Genomic DNA, 19,198 nt, shown 5'->3' on the forward strand with positions numbered 1-19,198 from the left:
CCCTCCAACCAATAGCTGCTGTGATACCAGCCCATTGGGGCGTGGTCTCTCTCCCTTTAAAAAAGCGGCTATTTCCTCTGCTCGCTCTCTTCACTTCCTGCTCCGCTGGAGACTAGTCTCCCTTCCTGGTTGTGCAGATGGCTGTTGTCTGGGACGGTGATCTGTAAGTTTTCCCCTTTAAATAAATAACACCCTATTAATCATAACTCCAAACTGGTGTGGCCTTGTTCGTGACTTACGCCTTCATATATGTATATAGATAACTTCTATACAGGTGCCCACAGAAGCCAGAAGTCATTGAATCCCTTGGAGATGGATTTACAGGGTGTTGTAAACTATTCAACCCTTGTAGGTGCTAAGAAGTGAACTTGCATCCTCTGGAAGAGCAGCAAGCACTCTTAACTGCTGAGCTGCCTCTCCAGCCCCCATTTTTACTTTTTTAAAATACTAAAATAAATAAAAACATAATTTCTAGCTTCATTCCAAACAATGATAGTTATTCAACAGCCAGGTTGCTATGCTACTCACATATTTGTGTACACTTTAACATGAAGGTTGAAATGTTTAACATGTTGAAAATGTTACCCATAAGCTCTCTTGCTTCCACTGGTAACAGCGACACTTTCTGGGAAATTCTTAAGCAAAGAACCATTCTTCTAGCCTCTAAACTTTCAAATCAGTGCTTAGTAACTGCCTGTGATGTCTTAGGCAATATAGAATGTACTTTGATATGAGTTACTTTATCTTCAGTATGCTGCACCGTAGTGGTCCTCATTTCTGTCATCAGCCCAACCAAAGGAGCTTATAAAGAGTATACACCTGTGCTCATAACATCTCTCTCTTCACAGCAGTCCAAGGGTGATGGAAACTCCTTACAGCTTTCCATCCATGGTGAAGGGATAAACAAAACATGTCAATGGAAGAGATATTCCTCACCTTGAAAGCAATCAGGAATCCACCATAAGCTAGAACATGGATGAAGCTCAATTGAGGCTACTAGTTAGGCTAAGTGAAATAACCAGTCCTGCAAATATAGTAAGGTGCCTGCTGCACACAACTTGTAGAAGAGTGAAATTCAGGGACAGAAAGAATTCTGACGATGGTTCACACAGCAGTGCACATTAAGTAGGTACTATTTAACTGTACACTCAAAGCCTGATGTGGCTCCAGTAAGTGGCGGTGTATAGAAATTCAAAGCCACATCGTGGGCATTTGAAGGCACAGAATCAAACAATGAAGGGAGAATGTTCTTAGATGACTGACAGTGTACCTTGTAGTACTTCTAACTTCATGCTTGATACTTTTCCCCAACCAAAAGTACAATCTGCAACAGCCTGACACAGGCTAGATCTACTGGACTTAACACGACAGGTAGTCTATATTTTAAAATTACTTGTCAGGCTTGAAACCTACAGGCCTTTTCTCTTCATCAAATAAACTACTACTTTGACAGTATGATATGGTAGGAAAACACTAGACAAAATATAATTCATTTTATTTAAAGGTATATTTAATTGGATTTATAGCACAACATGAAGTGACAGGGCTAAAAATTTCTGAAATAATCTAAGTATCATACAATAACATAGCACTATTCCAAGAGGATTTTTTGTTGGGGGTCTATCATTAAACATCCATCATGATGCTTTCTGTGTTTGGTTTTCTAACATCTTTCTAACATCAGCTATATTAGAGATCCCAGTTGTTCTATAGATGTCTGTCTGCAAAGAGGCAACAACAGTGACATATGTATGCCAGGGTGAAGCCAGGGCATAAGACACATTTATCAATGAGAAGACAGCTAAAGAAGTAGTGGCCTGTTGTCAAGGTGAGATATTAGACATACATGGTGCTCTGGCTGTATTCTTGGAGGAGCGATGAAACACCCTGACAGAAAAGCAATGGGGACGGAAAGAGCTGAGTTTCAGCTCACAGTTTCAGGCTACAGTCTGTCATTGTGGGGGAAGTTGAGGCAGAAACTCGAAGGAAGTGATTACATCACACCCATAACCAATAGGAGAAATGAATGTAAGCATGCCTTCCACTCAGCTAGCTCTCTCTACTCTTGTACCATTTAGGACCCAGTACTAGAGAAAGGCACTACTCACTTTTAGGCTGAATATTTTCTATCGAAAACATAATCAGGACATGCCCCTCCTACCCCTCAACTGGAGCTGTCCACAGGCCAACCTGATATAGACATTCCATTAAGATTCTTTCCCAAGTTCATTCTAAACTGTGTCAACTGAGGATTAAAACCAGCCATCACAGGTTCTTATATAATATAATATACAGGCCATTAAGCTTACAGCCCAGGAGAAAACATCTGTAGAGTGGAAATCCAGGAAACACATCCCATGAGGTACTTATGATGGTGTTTCTGGGCTATGGGATTATAGCTGGCTCTTACTGTCTACTCCATGATTTTGTTCTGCAAATTTTCTACAATGAGTGGATGTCAGTGGTAGGATACAGTGTAGAGGCTGCGGACATAGGGGATATTATTGTGTGCAGTTTTCAAGGATGATATTTCCATAGTAGTCACAGCAATGCTGGCATTTCCTTAGGAAATATGGAATTTTAAGAGCTCATGGTTGCTATGGTCAACTATTCAGAACTCAGTATGTTTTGTCACTCTTTTTCTTGGCCACCTGAGGATAACAAGATGATTTTCCTGCAAGTGAATGTTAGCGCCAGTACCTGAAAAGAATATTTTTGCTCTTAGCTGTTGCTTGAGAAGATCATTGCCATTTTAATTTTAATTAATCACCATTTTAATTTAATTAGGCTGGTTAAACAAGCGGCATTGTGAGAAAATGAAAATCTGAAGCCATTTTCTATCTAGTATTGAGATACATGTTGGCTCAATCACTGAAACTATTACAAATGGACCAAATGCATCATACCATGAGAATATTTTCATATTTATTTATTTAGGGTTTATTTTTAATTTTTTTTAGATGGGGTTTCTCTATGTAGCCCTGGCCATTCTGGAACTGTTCTGTAGACTGGAGTGACCATGAACTCAGAGATTTGCCTTCCATAGAGTACTGGAGCTACCACATCTGGCCTGTGATGGGTTCAAGGGCCTTGGACTTTTTCTCCTGCTTGCTCACTGAGCACTTTCCCCTCTGATTCATTCCCCAGCCCAGAAAAAGTTGTAGATTCCTGGTAAAATCAGAAGCCAATTAATTCCAAACTTAGTGAGTTCTAAGGACCAAAATTAAGAGTAAACATGTGGGGTTGGGGTGGAGTGGGGTAGGGGTAGCTCAGGGGTAAAGTACTTGCCCGATAACCTGAGTAAAATCCCCAGAACTCTAAAAGTGGAAGAGAAGTGCCTTCTGCAAATTTTCTTCGGACATCCACTCATGGGCTGTAGCCTACACACGTTCTCGCATAACACAGAGAGAGAGAGAGAGAGAGAGAGAGAGAGAGAGAGAGAGAGAGAGAGAGAGAGAGAGAGATAAAGAGGCAAGGATGCCAGAGATTTGGGGCCTAAGGACTTAAATAATCAGGCTTTGTTTGCTGAAATGGGGTTGTTATGGTGGATAAGAGTCAAGATGAAGGACAGGAGGGAGAACTCAGCATAAGAAGGAATCAGTCTGACATCCTATTAGATAACTTTTGAAGATGTTGTTGGCCTGAAACCATGCACACTGCAACCAGGACTGCTACTAGAGGTTTATAACACGGGCTGCTAATTGTTTGTCCTATAGATTTTCTATGAATTCTGGACATGAGACTGCCAACATGCTTCCCTTTAGAAATCAGCATTTCCTATCATTTTCAGGCCATCTGCAATTTTTCTCATTAGTCTCATTTAGAAGGATGATGATAAGAGTGGCCTCTCTTTGGCTTTTGAGTGACAGAAACCTATCTTCAATTACTGAAGAGGCTAATTACTGTTAAGTTAAAGATGCTTTTTAGCAAGCACAAGTATTTGGATGCCAAAAATTAAGTGTTTAATGAAAGCTACAGTACTTTGCTCGAGAATCCTTCTGCTAGTTTACAATCAAAGACAACATCTACAGGCTCATTGGTGGAAACTCTCGCACGCGGAATTCCATGATTACAAGGACACACAGCTTAAACTAAGTTTCAACTAGACCGTAAAGGGCTGCAGCGTATATTTTGAATTCACAAAGTGCAGTCAAGAGGAAATACATTTGATTAATAACAGTACTTCAAGCTGGCCCGCTTCTTCAGCTTTCATTTATCCACTCAGTCATCCAGTCAGCATTTAATGAGGGGCTGACGTGTGCTGGGAGCAGACCGGGCACAGAGTCTGGGTGGATAAGGCACACAGGCCTCTCAGCATAGTTTATCAACTGCAGGAGCTAACAGAGACCACGCCAGGAATCAAAAATGGTATCTCAGCTCTTTATAACTGCAGCACCTAGATGATTTCTTCAGATGGTGATCATGTGAACCTTGCCAGAAATTCTTCAATAGGACTTGAAGCAGAACCTCATCAATGCTTAGGATGATTCTTTTCAAAGCTGCCAGTAACAACATCAGAAATAGCTGTGAAAGATGGCATCTTACTTTATTTTGGTGCTTTAAAACTCACGAGCATAACTTTAAAAAAAGGACGCATGTTCTTTATAAGCAATCTTAAGAAGACTGAAGGACTTATGAAATTCCCATACAATTTAGAAGAACTTTGTTAGAAACACTTACAGAACCCTGTGCCGACTCTAGGTAGCTGCAGCACTGGAGAACATTATTTTAAAGAGAGATTGAATTCACTTGGGGAAATTCCCATTAGACATCAGCTGTACCAGCACTGGATTCCTGACTACATTTGGGCGTCTTACCCAGTTACCAATCACAGAGCAAAATCATAACAAACACTGGTTGGAAAGGGACGTGGACATTCTGAGGATGTGGTTGGAAGAGAGGAGTAAACGATGTTTCAGACTCTGGATGACTATTCTATCACTCACTCCACCATCTTTTTGAAAAAATCTAAATTTCCTGTGGCTCAGTCTTTTCATTTCTAAAGTAAAGACACGAATAGCTTCCAACCCAGTGCTGCTAGGAAAATTAAGAATCAGTACACGGACAGTGTTATGAACTGTGAGCAGAAATTGCTCACTGAGTGTTAGCTGTTAAAACGTAATTATCATCATCGTTATGTGTACATTTGTCTTTCCATGCTGTCTCTCCATTATAAAGGGGGTTCGTTTATTTTTTTGAAGACCTCATTTCATTCCCTGTATATTATCAAGATATTTTTTATTAACACTTGGATACTTTTTCCTTTTGTATCCCTAATACACCAAGCTTATCCCTGATATTTTTACAGTTATTTATTTAGTGTGTGTGTGTGTGTGTGTGTGTGTGTGTGTGTGTGTGTGTGTACATATGAATGTGCCACAACACATTGTGGAAGTCAGAGGATTCTTGTCTTGAGAAAGTTAGTTCCTTCCTGCTCTCAGGTGGGTAAACTCTGGTCTTCAAGGTCAGAAGCAAGCACCTTTACCAATAAAGCAATCTTGCTGGCCCATAATGTCGTCATTTAAAATTTTCCGAGCAAGCAATCACATTGATTATTAAGTTAGAGCAGAGTCAAGTAAACCTGCTTAAATGTATTTTTTGCAATCAGCATTTTTTATTGATGCTGGCTCTGAACGTGTAAATAACAAGGAATATTTAAGCCTTAGTAATACTGAATTATTATCAAGAGAACCAAATATCTTTACTGAAAAGTTATGAATGCAGATCATTTTTCAGTTTATGCATTTTCAGATAGCACACTCTTGGTCTAACTACGTGTTATTCATAAGAGATGGGCCACACTTTCCCTGGTAATTAGGCAGGGATAATGTTAAATCCTCACATTAGTGCGTTGCTCACAAATGGATGCTATGGAAGGGAATAGATGGCTTTGTTGCTACACTGTTTCTCTGCAGTGTTCATTATGCTAATAAGTTGCTAGATACACTTTTTCTCCTTATAAATAATGCAAGCATAAACATAAAAATTTCCTTCATCAAATGACAGTGGTTAATTAACATCGAAAGTAGTAAGATTACACTTCATGTGTACTTTAAATTACTGGTATTATAGTACCACTTGCCTATAATATTCATCTATATATTACTAGCATTCTTAGCAGTTTAGGCAATGAATGTATGCTTTCAAATAAAATTTCGACATGGTAATCTGCAAACAATGGCTCAAATGCCAGCCAAGAACAACAGTTCTATATAAACTTAGCAAAACACAGAGATCTGCCATACTAAACTTTGAAAATAAATCAAGAAAACAATTATGAATAAGGAAAAACACCGGTGTGCTCAAGGAACTTAACCCCTTCATGCCTCAATTTCCTCACCTTTAGAATTAAAATCGAAAGGGAATGATCATCACGAATTTGGGACATGACTTTTCTCAGCCATGGTCATGATGACAATAACAGGAACAGGTTAAATCAGAGGGGACGTGCTATGAGAAGGTAACAAAATGCAAATAACTGACTTTCTTGGTGATGAATTTAATTATAACATCGTCACAGCTCATGAGCTAAACTGAATTTATAGGCACCAGACTCAACTTGGAAGACAACATTGGCAATGCTGGTTAGACTTTTTAGTGTGCAGTACATTTAGTTATGTGGACTTCACTGTCTGATTATTTTAACCGTTTAATTCATTTTGGAATCTATTTTTAAAAATTGAGAAAGACTTAGAAGGTACGCTCCCAGGTGTTGGCATCAGCTTCCAGTGATTTATGCTCAGCACAAGGCTCAAAGAACTCAGGACCTATGATGGTGGACCCAACAGAACCTACTACACATAAAAAGAAGACTAGATGGACTTAATGCCCACAATTTATTTTCTCAACAATGTACATTTATGTTCAAATGGAAGGGCTACTTAAAGATTTAGGGATATTGTGAAAGTGGCGATGTGGAGGCCTCTGGGATTGTGAGGTGTGGCAGTGAAATATTTCAGCATGCAGTGGGGTTAATGACAAGATACCATTCAGGTGATAAAGGAGGCAACAGACAATGGAGTCTTTTCTTCATATTCTGAAACTGGAAAAATGAAAATCTACTTACGGGTTTTCTTGGTGGTTGCATTAACTGTGTCACTAAAGGGACCAGCGCCTGCGCTGTTGTAAGCCCGGACGGCTGTGTAATAAGCCAGGTTGCTCTTCAGGCCCCGGAGCACAGCCGATGTCTGATTTCCTGCCACTTTCATTTTGCTGGATGATTCTTCTTCTCCTCCATTGTTCCAGTACCGCACCTGGTGGACAGCAGAGACAAAACATGCAAACAGCTGGACCAAATACTCCTTCTTCCAAAATTCAGTCACTTTTATTAGCATGGGTGTTGTGATGTATTTTCTTGTTTATTCCACCAACACTCCCAAGAGACCCACTGTGTGCCAGGTGCTGCACTCAACCATGTCACAGCTGTTGGTATGCAGAAAAAGGGAATGAAGAAGAGTTAGAAAACAGTCATCTAAACAAATGAAGCAGAAAAATTCCGGTGTGAGTGCAACAGAGTACAGGGTTGCAAGTGCGTGCAAAGGCAGTGGAGAAACCCGTACACCGAACAGCATGCTGTTCCCATTCCTCTCCTTTACCACCCTAGCCCAATCTCAGATCTGCAATGCTGGAATATATTTGTGAAGCATGAATAAACTCCACAGGAAAGTGGAGATTTCTCCTGGGAAGAAAAGGGAATGATGGCAAGATCTGAGAAAGGAGAATGACTACTGAAATATCCCACAGTGATGCTCAAGTGTCGCCAAGTCTACCTGTACATGCAGACCCGCAGCAAGAAGTAGTTAAAACAGCTATTTTAAGTATAAGAATGTTAAAATATTGCTATTCTTGATATGCTAGAATGATTTTTGATTTATTAAACAGGCATTGGCATAAATGCTATAAAGATGCAAAAATAAATGAAATAAACCAGTGATAATATTTGGCAAAAAGAGAAGTAATAAAAGATAATATAGAAACCATTGTCTGGACACTGTGGGGACTATTCAGTTGGTATAGTGCTTGCTATACAAGCATGATCACTGCAGTTCTGAGCCTTAGCACTCATGGCAAACACTGATTGTGGTGGCATGCATGTATAATCTGAGTCCTGGGTAGAGAGACAGGAGGAACCCTGGGGCTTCTTGGTCAGTAGGTCTAGGACAATAAGTGAAGTCCAGGGTAAGTGAGGAAATCTATCTGAAAAAGTGAGGTGGAAAAGTCATTGGGGATGATAACAGACATCCATCTCTGTTCTCTACGGGCATGCTACACACACACACACACACACTAAAACAAAAATAAAATATAGGTACATATATTTACTAAATACTTTTCATTTTAGTGATAAGATGCTTTCTTTGTTTATAAGCTTAGATTCTTCATGAGGTAAAACAAACAAACAACGACAAAACAGAAATAAAAAGATTTTGTAAAATACAACCACATGTTAGGAGGGAGCAAGAATAGTTACTAATATTTGATTATTTAACATAAACAATAAAGTTAACATAAAGGTATAAAGAAGATTTGACACCTAATAAAAGCATATTTTGTATTTGTGTACATATGCTTGCCCTTGCCTTTTTCACAGTTGACAAACTTTTATTCCAGCATTTATATTTAGAACCTTTATAATAAAATATAACTATAAAATCAGTTTTATAACTCCACAACTATTGTTAATTTGAACACAGCACAATTAATAACCAAAAGCCACACTCACAATCAAAAACACAATAAAGATTATGAGAACTAGGCTATCTCTGAAAACACACATTCTCTCTGTCAGACTTAGGCAGATTTGATGTTTATAGCTGTGGTCAGAATGCTCACTGTAAACCTCATGTCTTCACAATAATGTTTCTAAATTACCCTACTAAACAGTTCAGCATCCGCTGCCTCACCCTGTATTATAAGCCCCTCCCATCCATATACATGCTCTTTCGGGGTCACCTCTGTGCACTTATCTTGCAAAAGAGGTATCGTTTCCATGAGAACCTCAGCTTGGGTATCTGAACCCAAATCCTTAAACCAGAGGCAAATAAAATTTTCCTTACTAAGCCACTGATAAGCAAAGTGTTAACCAACACTAAAATCTTTTATAAATCTTATGTCACTAGTACTGAACACTGTATGTATTGTGAGGTTTAGATGACCTGCCCTTGAGGACATTGTCCAGCTATTTTCTAAGAATGACATCTAATCAATAATTATAATAAAACATTATAGAGAGCTGGAAAGCTTGTGGCCTGGGATATAGCACAGGCTGGGGAAAGTATCACATCAATCTGCGTTATAATAATCCTCACTTAACCAGTGACGCAGGAGAGGGGAGGAGAGTTTGGTAACTCAATCAAGATCCTCGTTAACTTCTGGTCTCCTGTTAGTTTCTAACCCAAGAGTCATTCTTTTCTGTGAGATATCAAGTTACTTCAGGTAAGCTGCCTGAGGAAATGTGTCTTGGGAGACTGATTAAAGGAGAAGGAAAAGTAATTCACAACTGGCATGTGACGTCTACTTTCATGAACCCATTTATACAGAGTGCTCGGAAAGTTCATATGTAAGCAATGCATGTTTGTACTACAACTCATCTCCGAGGACCTTTAGAAACAGAAACATGTGTACCAAATTTGACCATAATACTAGTCAGTGAAGAGTGACTGCCTTCTTAGATAGCTTAAAGAGGTGAATAAATAAACAAATAGCCAGGACCAAAACAAACAAGCAATTGGAAATTTTCTATAGGCATATTTTCTGTCAGTATCTTAATATGTTCTACAATATTTTTCATAAAAAGGTATTCATTCTTTGTCTTTTGTTTGTTTGTTTGTTGTGGAGGAATTGGAACTCTGGGCCTTGTATGTATAAGGGGTCTACTTAAGCTATATTTTTCTTGGGGTCTTTTTAAAACTTTATTTTTATTTATTCTTTGTGTCTTTCACGTCATGCATCTCCATGTCACTCATTTCCTTTCCCTTTGTATCCGCCCTCTGCCCTTCTAACATGCCCCCACAAATAAAACAAAATGTAGGAGAGAAAAAAAAGCTAAAAGCTCTCATCATAGAAGCTGCACTGTGACACTATGGCTCTGCAATAACCCTCTACATCCATATTGGTATGTACAGGTGTTCATTGCAAGGAGTCACTGATCTGGTTTGAGGCCTTTGGTTTCTGCAATACTATCCATGTTGGATCCTCACTGGGGCTCCTCTTAATATCCTATTGTTGCTCTGTGTCATGGAGATCCTGAAGTTTTGGGTCTGCAGGACCAGCCCCTTCATGTGCTCCAGCAGATAACAGTTGGGGTGGATGTTGGAATGAGACGACTCATAACCTTAGGCCTGGGGATTTGCACAGTTGGTCCATTTACCAGCCCTACCCTGTCTTCACCACTTGGGAGGGTGGCCTCTACACCGTTCCTGGGCAACACGGTAGAGTTATCTTTGAAGGTATAGGTTTGGGAGTGCTGAAGATGTGAAGGCAGGAAATCTGTCCCTGTCCCTTGCTCATCCTTGTAAGGGGGGAACTAGCACAGATAAAGTTGAAGAGCTCACTCTGGTGGGTTGGGCCTCGTTTTAGTTTTAATTTTCAGAGTTTCATTAAGTTGTTTGAGTTCAAACTCATTGTGCAACCCAGGACGGCCTTGAACTAGTAATCCTCCTTTGTCAGAACCTCTGAGTTATCTGTGTCAGCAGGTTTAGTTGCTAAATAATTCTGCATTATTCCATTTTCCTTGGGTTGTGTTCAAGATCCGAAGAGTAACTGCACTCCCACTGAGAACATAATATCTTCTTGCTGAGGTTCAGTTTAAAGGTGCAGCTAACACAAGGCTATGTGAAGAGAAAGGTGAAATGTGTGCCAAAAAGAATTGTCATGAGGTTGGGAGAACATGAAGGCAGTTTCTATAAAATAAAAAAATAAATAAAAAATAAAAAAGGAGCAGAAACGCCAGTGTTATAAACGAGGAACTGTACCAACAGTCAGAGGTGGGATATTAGCTACCAGCCTATGAAAGGAGATGAAGACGTCATCATCTTACAATACCCAAATGTATTGCAAAAGGGATAAATTCATTATGCAAGAATAAAGTCAGCTAAATTTGAAGAGTAGGAAGAAGAACTCTTAGAACTGGCAAGAAAAATTCCTAGAAAATAAAATCATTGATAAGATGAATGGTAGAAATGGTTATATATTAGTCCAGAACACGGCCCAGAGAAATAAAAAAAAGGAACGAAAGTAAAGCTAAGAAACATGGAAGACGTAGTGTTAACTGGAGCCCTGAAAAAGGGACAGGGGAAAAACAACACTCAAAGGACACATGGGTAAGATTTTACAAAACTTCACGGACATAGGCACCTTCATCTTCTAAACCTACTTGGAGTTTACTGTGGGGAAACTAACATGGTAGACCAAATGAAAGGAAGGTGCTTCTCAGCTACTTTCCAGAGCTGGACACCTGGTAGGTTCAGTTTGACTCTAAAATAGTAGCGAGACATTGAATCTTGGTTTTCTGGAGAGGAAGCAGTGTGTGTGTGAGTGTGTGTGTGTGTGTGTGTGTGTATTTATGTATGTGTGATGCATTGGCTTCATTGCTAAGGGCCGTCTCGCACCTTAGGAGATGATTTATCAGTTCTCAGAGCTCTATTGCTGAGCGAGTCCCTCCTTAAACTCAGCCTCATTTTCCACAGTTTCTTCTACCCTCAGTGGATCACAAGCCCCTCGCAACTTCTGTAGAGTAAGAAAGATATTTTAAGAAAGAGAAATGATATTTGTGTTCTATTTCATTATGGGTTATTTGTAATTTCCTATGTGTATCATTTACAAAACAAACCTTATTATCCATGGTTTCAGAATCCCCCTGGGACCTTGGAACAAAACTTCATTGAACTGTGAGATGACTTGGATCAACACCATTTAAGAATACTTCCCTTTTTTCCTTTACCAGGCTGGGTATTAAATTACAACTCTCCAAGCATCGATGGAACAGTAGTGCTTTAATTTGCTGATGAGATAATACAAGTTTGTTTTGCTTTTCATTTGAATCATAAAACCATTTTGCCAGTCAATACAATTTAATCTGGGTAAGTAAACAGAAAAAAACTTGAAGAGTGTCAAGATTAAGAATGTTATCTCTGTTTCTGCAAGTAATTTGGTTACCCCAAAGTAATACTCCTGCTGTGAGGACTCTTTATTATCACTGCAGTAGCGATTTCACTTAATTTAAGTATAACTGAAATGCAGTGCATAAAGATGCTATATTGAAAAGTGGTGCCTTTGCCTAGTCACTAAAGAACTGGTATTAAATTAAGAAATACTTTTTAAATAGATAAAAGTGGTTATGCGCATGCTTAGAGATTTTCAAAAGGATAAATGTTTGAACAGGGCTGCTACATGCAACACTTTGCAATAAACAGAAGGCATGGAAAAGTGCATTGAGATATTTTAGGAAAACAAGCCCACATTTATCTTTTACTCATGGCCAATCTGTTCTTGGCCCTGGGAGAGTCATGTGGAAAAACTGCACACATCAATCTGCCTCATTTCCCGCTGTCTCCTCACTGGACATCATTCAGAGGGGGAGTCTAGAAAAACCACAGTACACCTGGGAAGCAAGAGTTGTCCTCAGAGTTAACATGGCTGAAAGCCAAGGCTGCACAAGAATCCCCGTTACTTTCCACCCCTGAGGAGGGTCGCTACAACCAGCCTCTTCTGCGGAACTCTGTCTTCCAGCCTCTCTTCAAATCTGCACTTTATTCACTTAAATAAGTTTTGCCTGAATTGTATTATGCAAATATGTCTTAATTGTCTGTGTCCGATTTTCCTCTGTTCATTTTCCTATGTGAATTCTTCGCTCAGTAACAAGGAATAAGCATAAAGGCATATGCCTCTGCTTCCATCCTCTTAGAGAAGGTACTCAAATATTTGATATCTTTTTCAGTCTAATGAAAATGTTAGGGACTAAATACAATCTGGGCAGCTGTTTGAAACAGGAGGCTGTATAAAAGCATCAAGGAGTCTTAGTGGGGCATTCTTTTGGATTGTAGTCCTCTGTCAAACTTAAAACAAAAATCTACCAGGTTCTCGCAAAATATGCCATGCTGAGCTAGTTTGCATGCATAAGTTTATTTCACACACTGAGAAAAAATATTCCGTTTGTGTTTATTTCTTTTATTTTTAATTAAAAATAATTATTAACATGCAGTAATTGTATATACTTGTGATGGTTAATGTTAATTGTCAGTTTGACAGAATGTGGGATTACATGGCGGACAGGCCTCTGGGCATGCCTCTGGGGATTCTTTTGATTGCATTTAACTGAAGCAGAAGACCCACCCAACTGTGAGTAACATCATTCCCTGTCTAGGAGTCTACAATAGATAAATGATGAAGGAAAACTTAACAGAAATACATATTCATTGCTCTCTGCTCCTTACTGTGGACATAATGTCACTAGCTGCTATGGTTTTCTTATCAAGTTGGACCAGAACCTCGAACTCTGAGCTGAAACAAACCCCTTCTCCCTGCATTGCTTTGGTTGCGATATTTTGTCATAGCAACAGGAAAAAGAAACTGAGGCAAAATTAATGCCATATGGTGTGGTCTTTTAGTGTCTGTATACAGTGTACATTGCTCAAACCAGGGTAGTTAGTATTTCCTTATCATTTCTCTTTACTATGAGAATATTTTTTCTAGTTCTACACACACACCGCAAAAATATGAACTGGCAGCAGCTGTGACCAGATGCACAAGACCTGCAAGTTCTATTCAAAGCAGCATGGATGAAGGCGGGGCTCGAATGTCTCATCCCTAGCTGAGGAGCTATTGGTAATTGAAAGTGACTGGGCAATGGAGACTCAATTTTCAGTGTGTGGTCCTTAAATGAGGCTCCCCATAGTCTAGCAGATTATCTAGTAGATTATACCTATACATACACAGAAAAACACTACTCTCAGCCATGATCAGAGATATTGCTGTTTGCAGTGGATCATGGTTGAATGCAGAGACTCCTGGTTACTCAAGTTGCTAAGAATATGTTAGTGTACAGTGCTCAGCCCTCAGCATAGCTATTGGAAGCACGGACTGACAGTGGCTGCAGTTATCTTTAATGGGCTTTCACAAGACTAGGGCTGGTCATCAACAGTCAGTCATGGATGGAGTGGGGCACATGCATCCCTTACCACTCCCTTTAGTATTGCCTGGAGGGATACTGCTCACTGTTTGTCCACCTCCCTGCAACAAATAGTTCATACCCATGTTCACACATTTGGCCCTGATAAACTCAGTAGGCTACAAAAGAAAGCAGACATGATGTGGAAAAGGGATATGGAGGAAAGAGGATGGGGTTCATAGGGGTGGGAGGGACAGGGAACAAATCAACATGATATATAAAGAGGGGGAGGGGGGGGAGGAGGAGGAGGAGGGGGGGGGGGGGGAGGAGGAGGAGGAGGAGGAGGAGGAGGAGGAGGAGGAGGAAAAGGAGAAGATATTATCAGCACATACCATGTAAGAACTGTGTTCTCTTTCTCAGGCACAAAATCTTCACACCCCTACAGGTTTCTACCTTGCCTTTATCATGTCTGCCTATTTGTCCATAACCAAAGGGCACCAGGAAAGACATGAGCCCAACTGTAACTGCTTAGTAGATTAAGTAAATTGGAGCCCAGGGAAATGAGCTTCTCAACTAATGCTTGATGAAATTATAAAGAAAGTTAGTCTAGATGTTAATGATGACATATGCACAAGTTGCCACATGGGCCATAACCAGCTCTCACAAAGATGAGAGGAAGGGAGGAGCTATTAACAAGTTCAAAGTCAAACTTGGGAAATTGCAACCCACAAACTCAGTTAAATGACTAATAATTAATTAGTCTACTAAGTCATTTATCCTTCCAGGTTAATCTTTAAGTAATTTCTGTTTCTAAGAAAAGGTATGTTTTTATCAGGCTATAATTACATAAATGTATTTTTAACATTTTCCCCACAAGTTCATGGCTCTCTTAGCTCATTTTCTTTTTTCTTTGGGTATACCATGCACTTGAATACATTTTTGATCACGGCTTCTTTTGCACACTGTATACTTTACATTTGAAGATCCTGTTTGTTACTTTCTGCACTAACAAGCAAAATTCAAACACACTCCAACCAAAAAGTTTATATAGAAAGTCCCATTACCACTGTTCTTGCAATCCCTTGCCCCCTCCCCACCAGTAAGAGGGACAGCAGCTTTGGGATCACACACTTGATGCACAGTGGATTTCTTTTCTTTTCTTTCTTTCTAATTTTTTTCAGTAAAATTTGAATCCAAAGCTCAACATTCAAAACAGAAAGTGGAAGCTGTAAGCCCCCTTGGGCCGTTTTAGCGAATACTAATTTTTTTTTTAAAGAGTAGATTTATTCATTTATTTTACATCCTGACTTTAATTCCTCCTCTTTCCTCTCCTCCCAGTCTGTTCCCACCCTCCAGTCCTCCCCCCTTCTGTTTCTGTTCAGGAAAGGGCAGGTCTCCCATGAGTATCAACAAAACATGGTATATCAAATTTCAGTAAGACTAAGCACCTCCCCATGTATTAAGGATGGGCAAGGGCTTTCTTTCATTTCATTCTCAAATAAGGCTGTGAGTTATTGACTATTTTAAGTGACCCTTGGAAAACTTTATGAATATTTTGAACTTCATTTCCCAAACAGCCAAGTCTGAGCTGTATTAATTTAATCATCTTTTTTTTTTTTTTCATACTACGCTGAGAACTTGGGAAACAACCAAGCAACTAAGTGAAGTTCTTTGTCCCATATGGGGCCTATTCTCTCATCCAGGAAGATCTGACTGCAGGAAAATGGTCTAACCTCTACTAGATGTTGTAGTGGCTTCCACTAGGGTTCTTTGAGTTTCTGTCAATCATATGCTTGCATGCTTTCTCTGACATGAGATTTATTTTCAATAAAATATCTTTTTCTGAATGATTTTTCAGCAGCTATATTTATATATTACAAAAAAATCAGTGCTGGGACACAGCACAGTCAGTACAGAGCTCATGTGCCCTACTTAGTTCAATCCCCAGAATCCAATGCAAAAAGCGGATGCAGCTTGGGTGCCCTCCATTTCTCTAATTGACTTGTATGATTAAAACTCATTGTTAGGGAGGCATGAATAAGTGGATACCTGGGGCTTACTGGCAAGCTAGTTTTTCTGAACTCATGAACTCTAGATTCAGTGAAAGATCCTGTCTCAGAAATTGAAAGTGGAGAGAAATAGAGGAAGATATTCAACATCAGCTTTACAAATATGTGTACACACTCACATAAAAAGCAACATGTAAATGTCCTGTGCTAACAATTCCCAACATCCAACACTCTCAAGATGTTTTATAAGCTCATAAGTCCAGCACAGAGTACTCATTTATTTATTTCTTTTAAGCGTATGACAAGGTACAGTCATGTTGGGACTTATGATCCTGCAGTTTATCTGTTAAGGGCAAAAGCACTCAAGGCTGACATGTATTTCTTTTTCCTAACTAAAGAGTGTCAAATGTACACATGGATTTTCTATGGCTAATTTTGATTAAAAGCAGAATCCTTTGTCCCACTCCTCTTATGGGAGTTTCAATTACAGTCACTCCTGGGCTCACTTTCCAAAGCTGGGACAGGTAACTTCTTATGGCAGTTTACTTGGACTAGGGGGCAGTTCTAGGTGAACAGGTAATCACTGCCGAGTGCCAGAGCACAGGTGCTCCTTTCTGTGGTATTGCCATGAGTCTGGGAACTGCTAGGGAGATTTAAAAAAGGTCGTTTTCCACCAAGACCAAAAATTTTCTGTATTTTCTTCCTCAGTACCATCCAAGATAGAAAGAAGCATCTACTTACGTTTCTTAAACTATGAAAAGAATTCTAGGAAGGCAAGTAGGTATCAGGTCAGGTGACTCAATTCTTCCTGAGTTTCTTCAAGTTCTCGTTAAACAAGAAAGCCTAGACTCAGTGTCTGCTTGAGACTATTTACTGGAATAAAATTGGCAAATAAACATCTTAAATAGTCCCCTTAAGCATAGTTCCCAACTGACTTTTTATTTCCATGAGCCATATGTTATGAAAAATACCTTGCACATGTTACCTTGCTCAACTTCCAGAAAGGAGGAAGCTTATGACCTGCTCATATAGCAGGGGCTGGCTCTACCATCATTGCTTGCCAGCAGTTCTCCTGTTTGCAGCCCACATAGCTTCACTGCGATTGACACATTGGGAGATCCTGCTGCTGCCCTTTCATGGCCCACTGCTTACATCTGCTTCTAAGAACATGGGTTCTTAGACTTTACTCGCCGGCCTCCTTTCAGCGGCTGCTCATGTCCCTGCTGTATTTTTATTGTGTTATACTCTCTTCACCTCCCTTTCCTTAAACGAGCATTTCTCAACCATATTTGGGAAGCTGTCACCTTCCCAAATACTTACTAAAGCATGTACATTTCCTACCTGTTTTCACCCAGTGGTTTTTAAGGAGAGTTTGCAGAGCCCATGTTTACTGGCCCATATACTATCTACATCTTGAGCGTCACTGCTCTGGTGCCTGTCCTTTCTCTAATTCACTTGCTAATATTTATTTAAGTCAAGCCTTGTTTGGTTACAAGGAATGGAAACACTCAGAGCTGTTCAAATACAAAGAGACTTTAAGAAAAAGAAGGGAAAAGCGGAAAAGAATTTTAAGGCTCCTTGAGATTCAGGTAGCTAATAAATGGTTCGTCTGTTTTTTTTCCTTTCTAAAGTTCTATAAGCTCTTGCTTGCTTTATCCTTCAGGGTCATACTGCTCTCATCTGACCAGCTTTGCCTGGCGTGCCTGGAGTGTTAGCTTGCAAAAATATGAAGTGAGTTGTGAATCTGACAGAGTACCTCAATGGATATAATGTCTACCCTACTTACTTAAATATGTCAAATAAGAACCCCATTGATTGTGGTGGATGTTTTATAGATCAGTTGCCTGAGATCAAGTGACCACCCTGGGACAAACACCTGCGGTTCAACTGAAAAGTAGAAGGGGATACAGCTGTGTCGAGCAAACATGCCCGTGTAATCCTGTCCAAATCACCTGCTCGCACACAGAGGTCGTGTGCTGGCCGTTTAGTTTTGCTGTCAACATGACACAAGGTAGAGTTGTCAAAGAAGAGGAAGCTCAGTTGAAAAATGCCATCAGTTTGCTTTAGACAAGTCTGATGGTCATTCTCTTTACTAATGGTTGAAATGGGAGGACCAAGATCACCGTGGGGGATGCCATCCCTTCTGGAGGCGGTGGTGAATAATATAAGAAAATAAGTTGAGCAAGCAATGAGAAGCAAGGCAGTTAGTGGCATTCTTCCATTTTGCTTTGGTTCCTGGTTCCTGTCTTGACTTCCATGAGAGATGGAGTGTGGCCCGAGAGTGAAATAAATCCTTTCCTCCCCAGGTTGTTTTGGGAGACGATATTTTATCACAGCAATAAAAAAATAAACAAAAAACAAACACAACAAAAACATAGAAGACAGATGTTGGTAGAGCTAAAAAATCATAACTATTATTCCAACAATGTTGCTGATAAAGAAATCTTAATATTGTTTTTTTTTCATTTTTCTAATTCTGAGCTCCACTGCTCTTTACTAAATACTGGTTCACATTATCATTCAGCACCATGTGTGGGATAGTCCCACTGCATTATTCTGAAGCCACCATTCTCCAAGAGATCTCTGTAACAATATCTACACCAGTTGTGCTCAGTCGGAACTGTTTATATCCCTTCCATGTTTATCTGTTTTTCCTTTAATTTCCTGGTTAAGCTTTTTTGCCCTTGTGGGCCCTACAAAAATGGCATGTTCTTTTCCACTCAAACATTTATTTTCTTGCTAACTTATTTTGACTTGCATTTTATTTGGTCTTAAGATTTCCTCTCTTTAGATATATCTTTTTATTTCACCAAATACAGAGATCACTTCAAGTGAGGGTTATGTCAGAGACAGCTAATTATGCTAGAGAGTAGAAGAGAATCTTAGAATGTAGCAAGAACACCAAGAGAATAGGACAAAAACCCAGGAATATATATATTGCTGTAGTTCAATCTCCTTATTTTAGAGAATCCACGTAGAAGATTTTGATTTTGATTACATGATTTTCCTTCATATTTAGAATATGAGCCTTCTCCACCCAACTTGTTATTTCTACCTACCTGGCTGAGTTAAATATGCAGAT

General features: G+C 39.5%; 1 protein-coding gene across 1 annotated transcript in view; it reads right to left on the reverse strand.

Moving 5' to 3' along the window:
• The window catches only part of Cntn3 (contactin 3), a 386,288-nt gene that overhangs the window by 12,181 nt on the left and 354,909 nt on the right, over window positions 1–19,198 (reverse strand). Inside the window, exon 20 of the mRNA XM_050149360.1 lies at window positions 7,067–7,253. Within this exon, the coding sequence (XP_050005317.1) occupies window positions 7,067–7,253 (187 nt within the window). The remainder of the gene's footprint in view (window positions 1–7,066; window positions 7,254–19,198) is intronic.

Source organism: Alexandromys fortis, unplaced genomic scaffold (genome assembly GCF_014885135.2).
Source record: "Alexandromys fortis isolate MF-2015 unplaced genomic scaffold, M_Fortis_MF-2015_v1.1 scaffold_48, whole genome shotgun sequence".
Taxonomy (NCBI): Eukaryota; Metazoa; Chordata; class Mammalia; order Rodentia; family Cricetidae; genus Alexandromys; species Alexandromys fortis.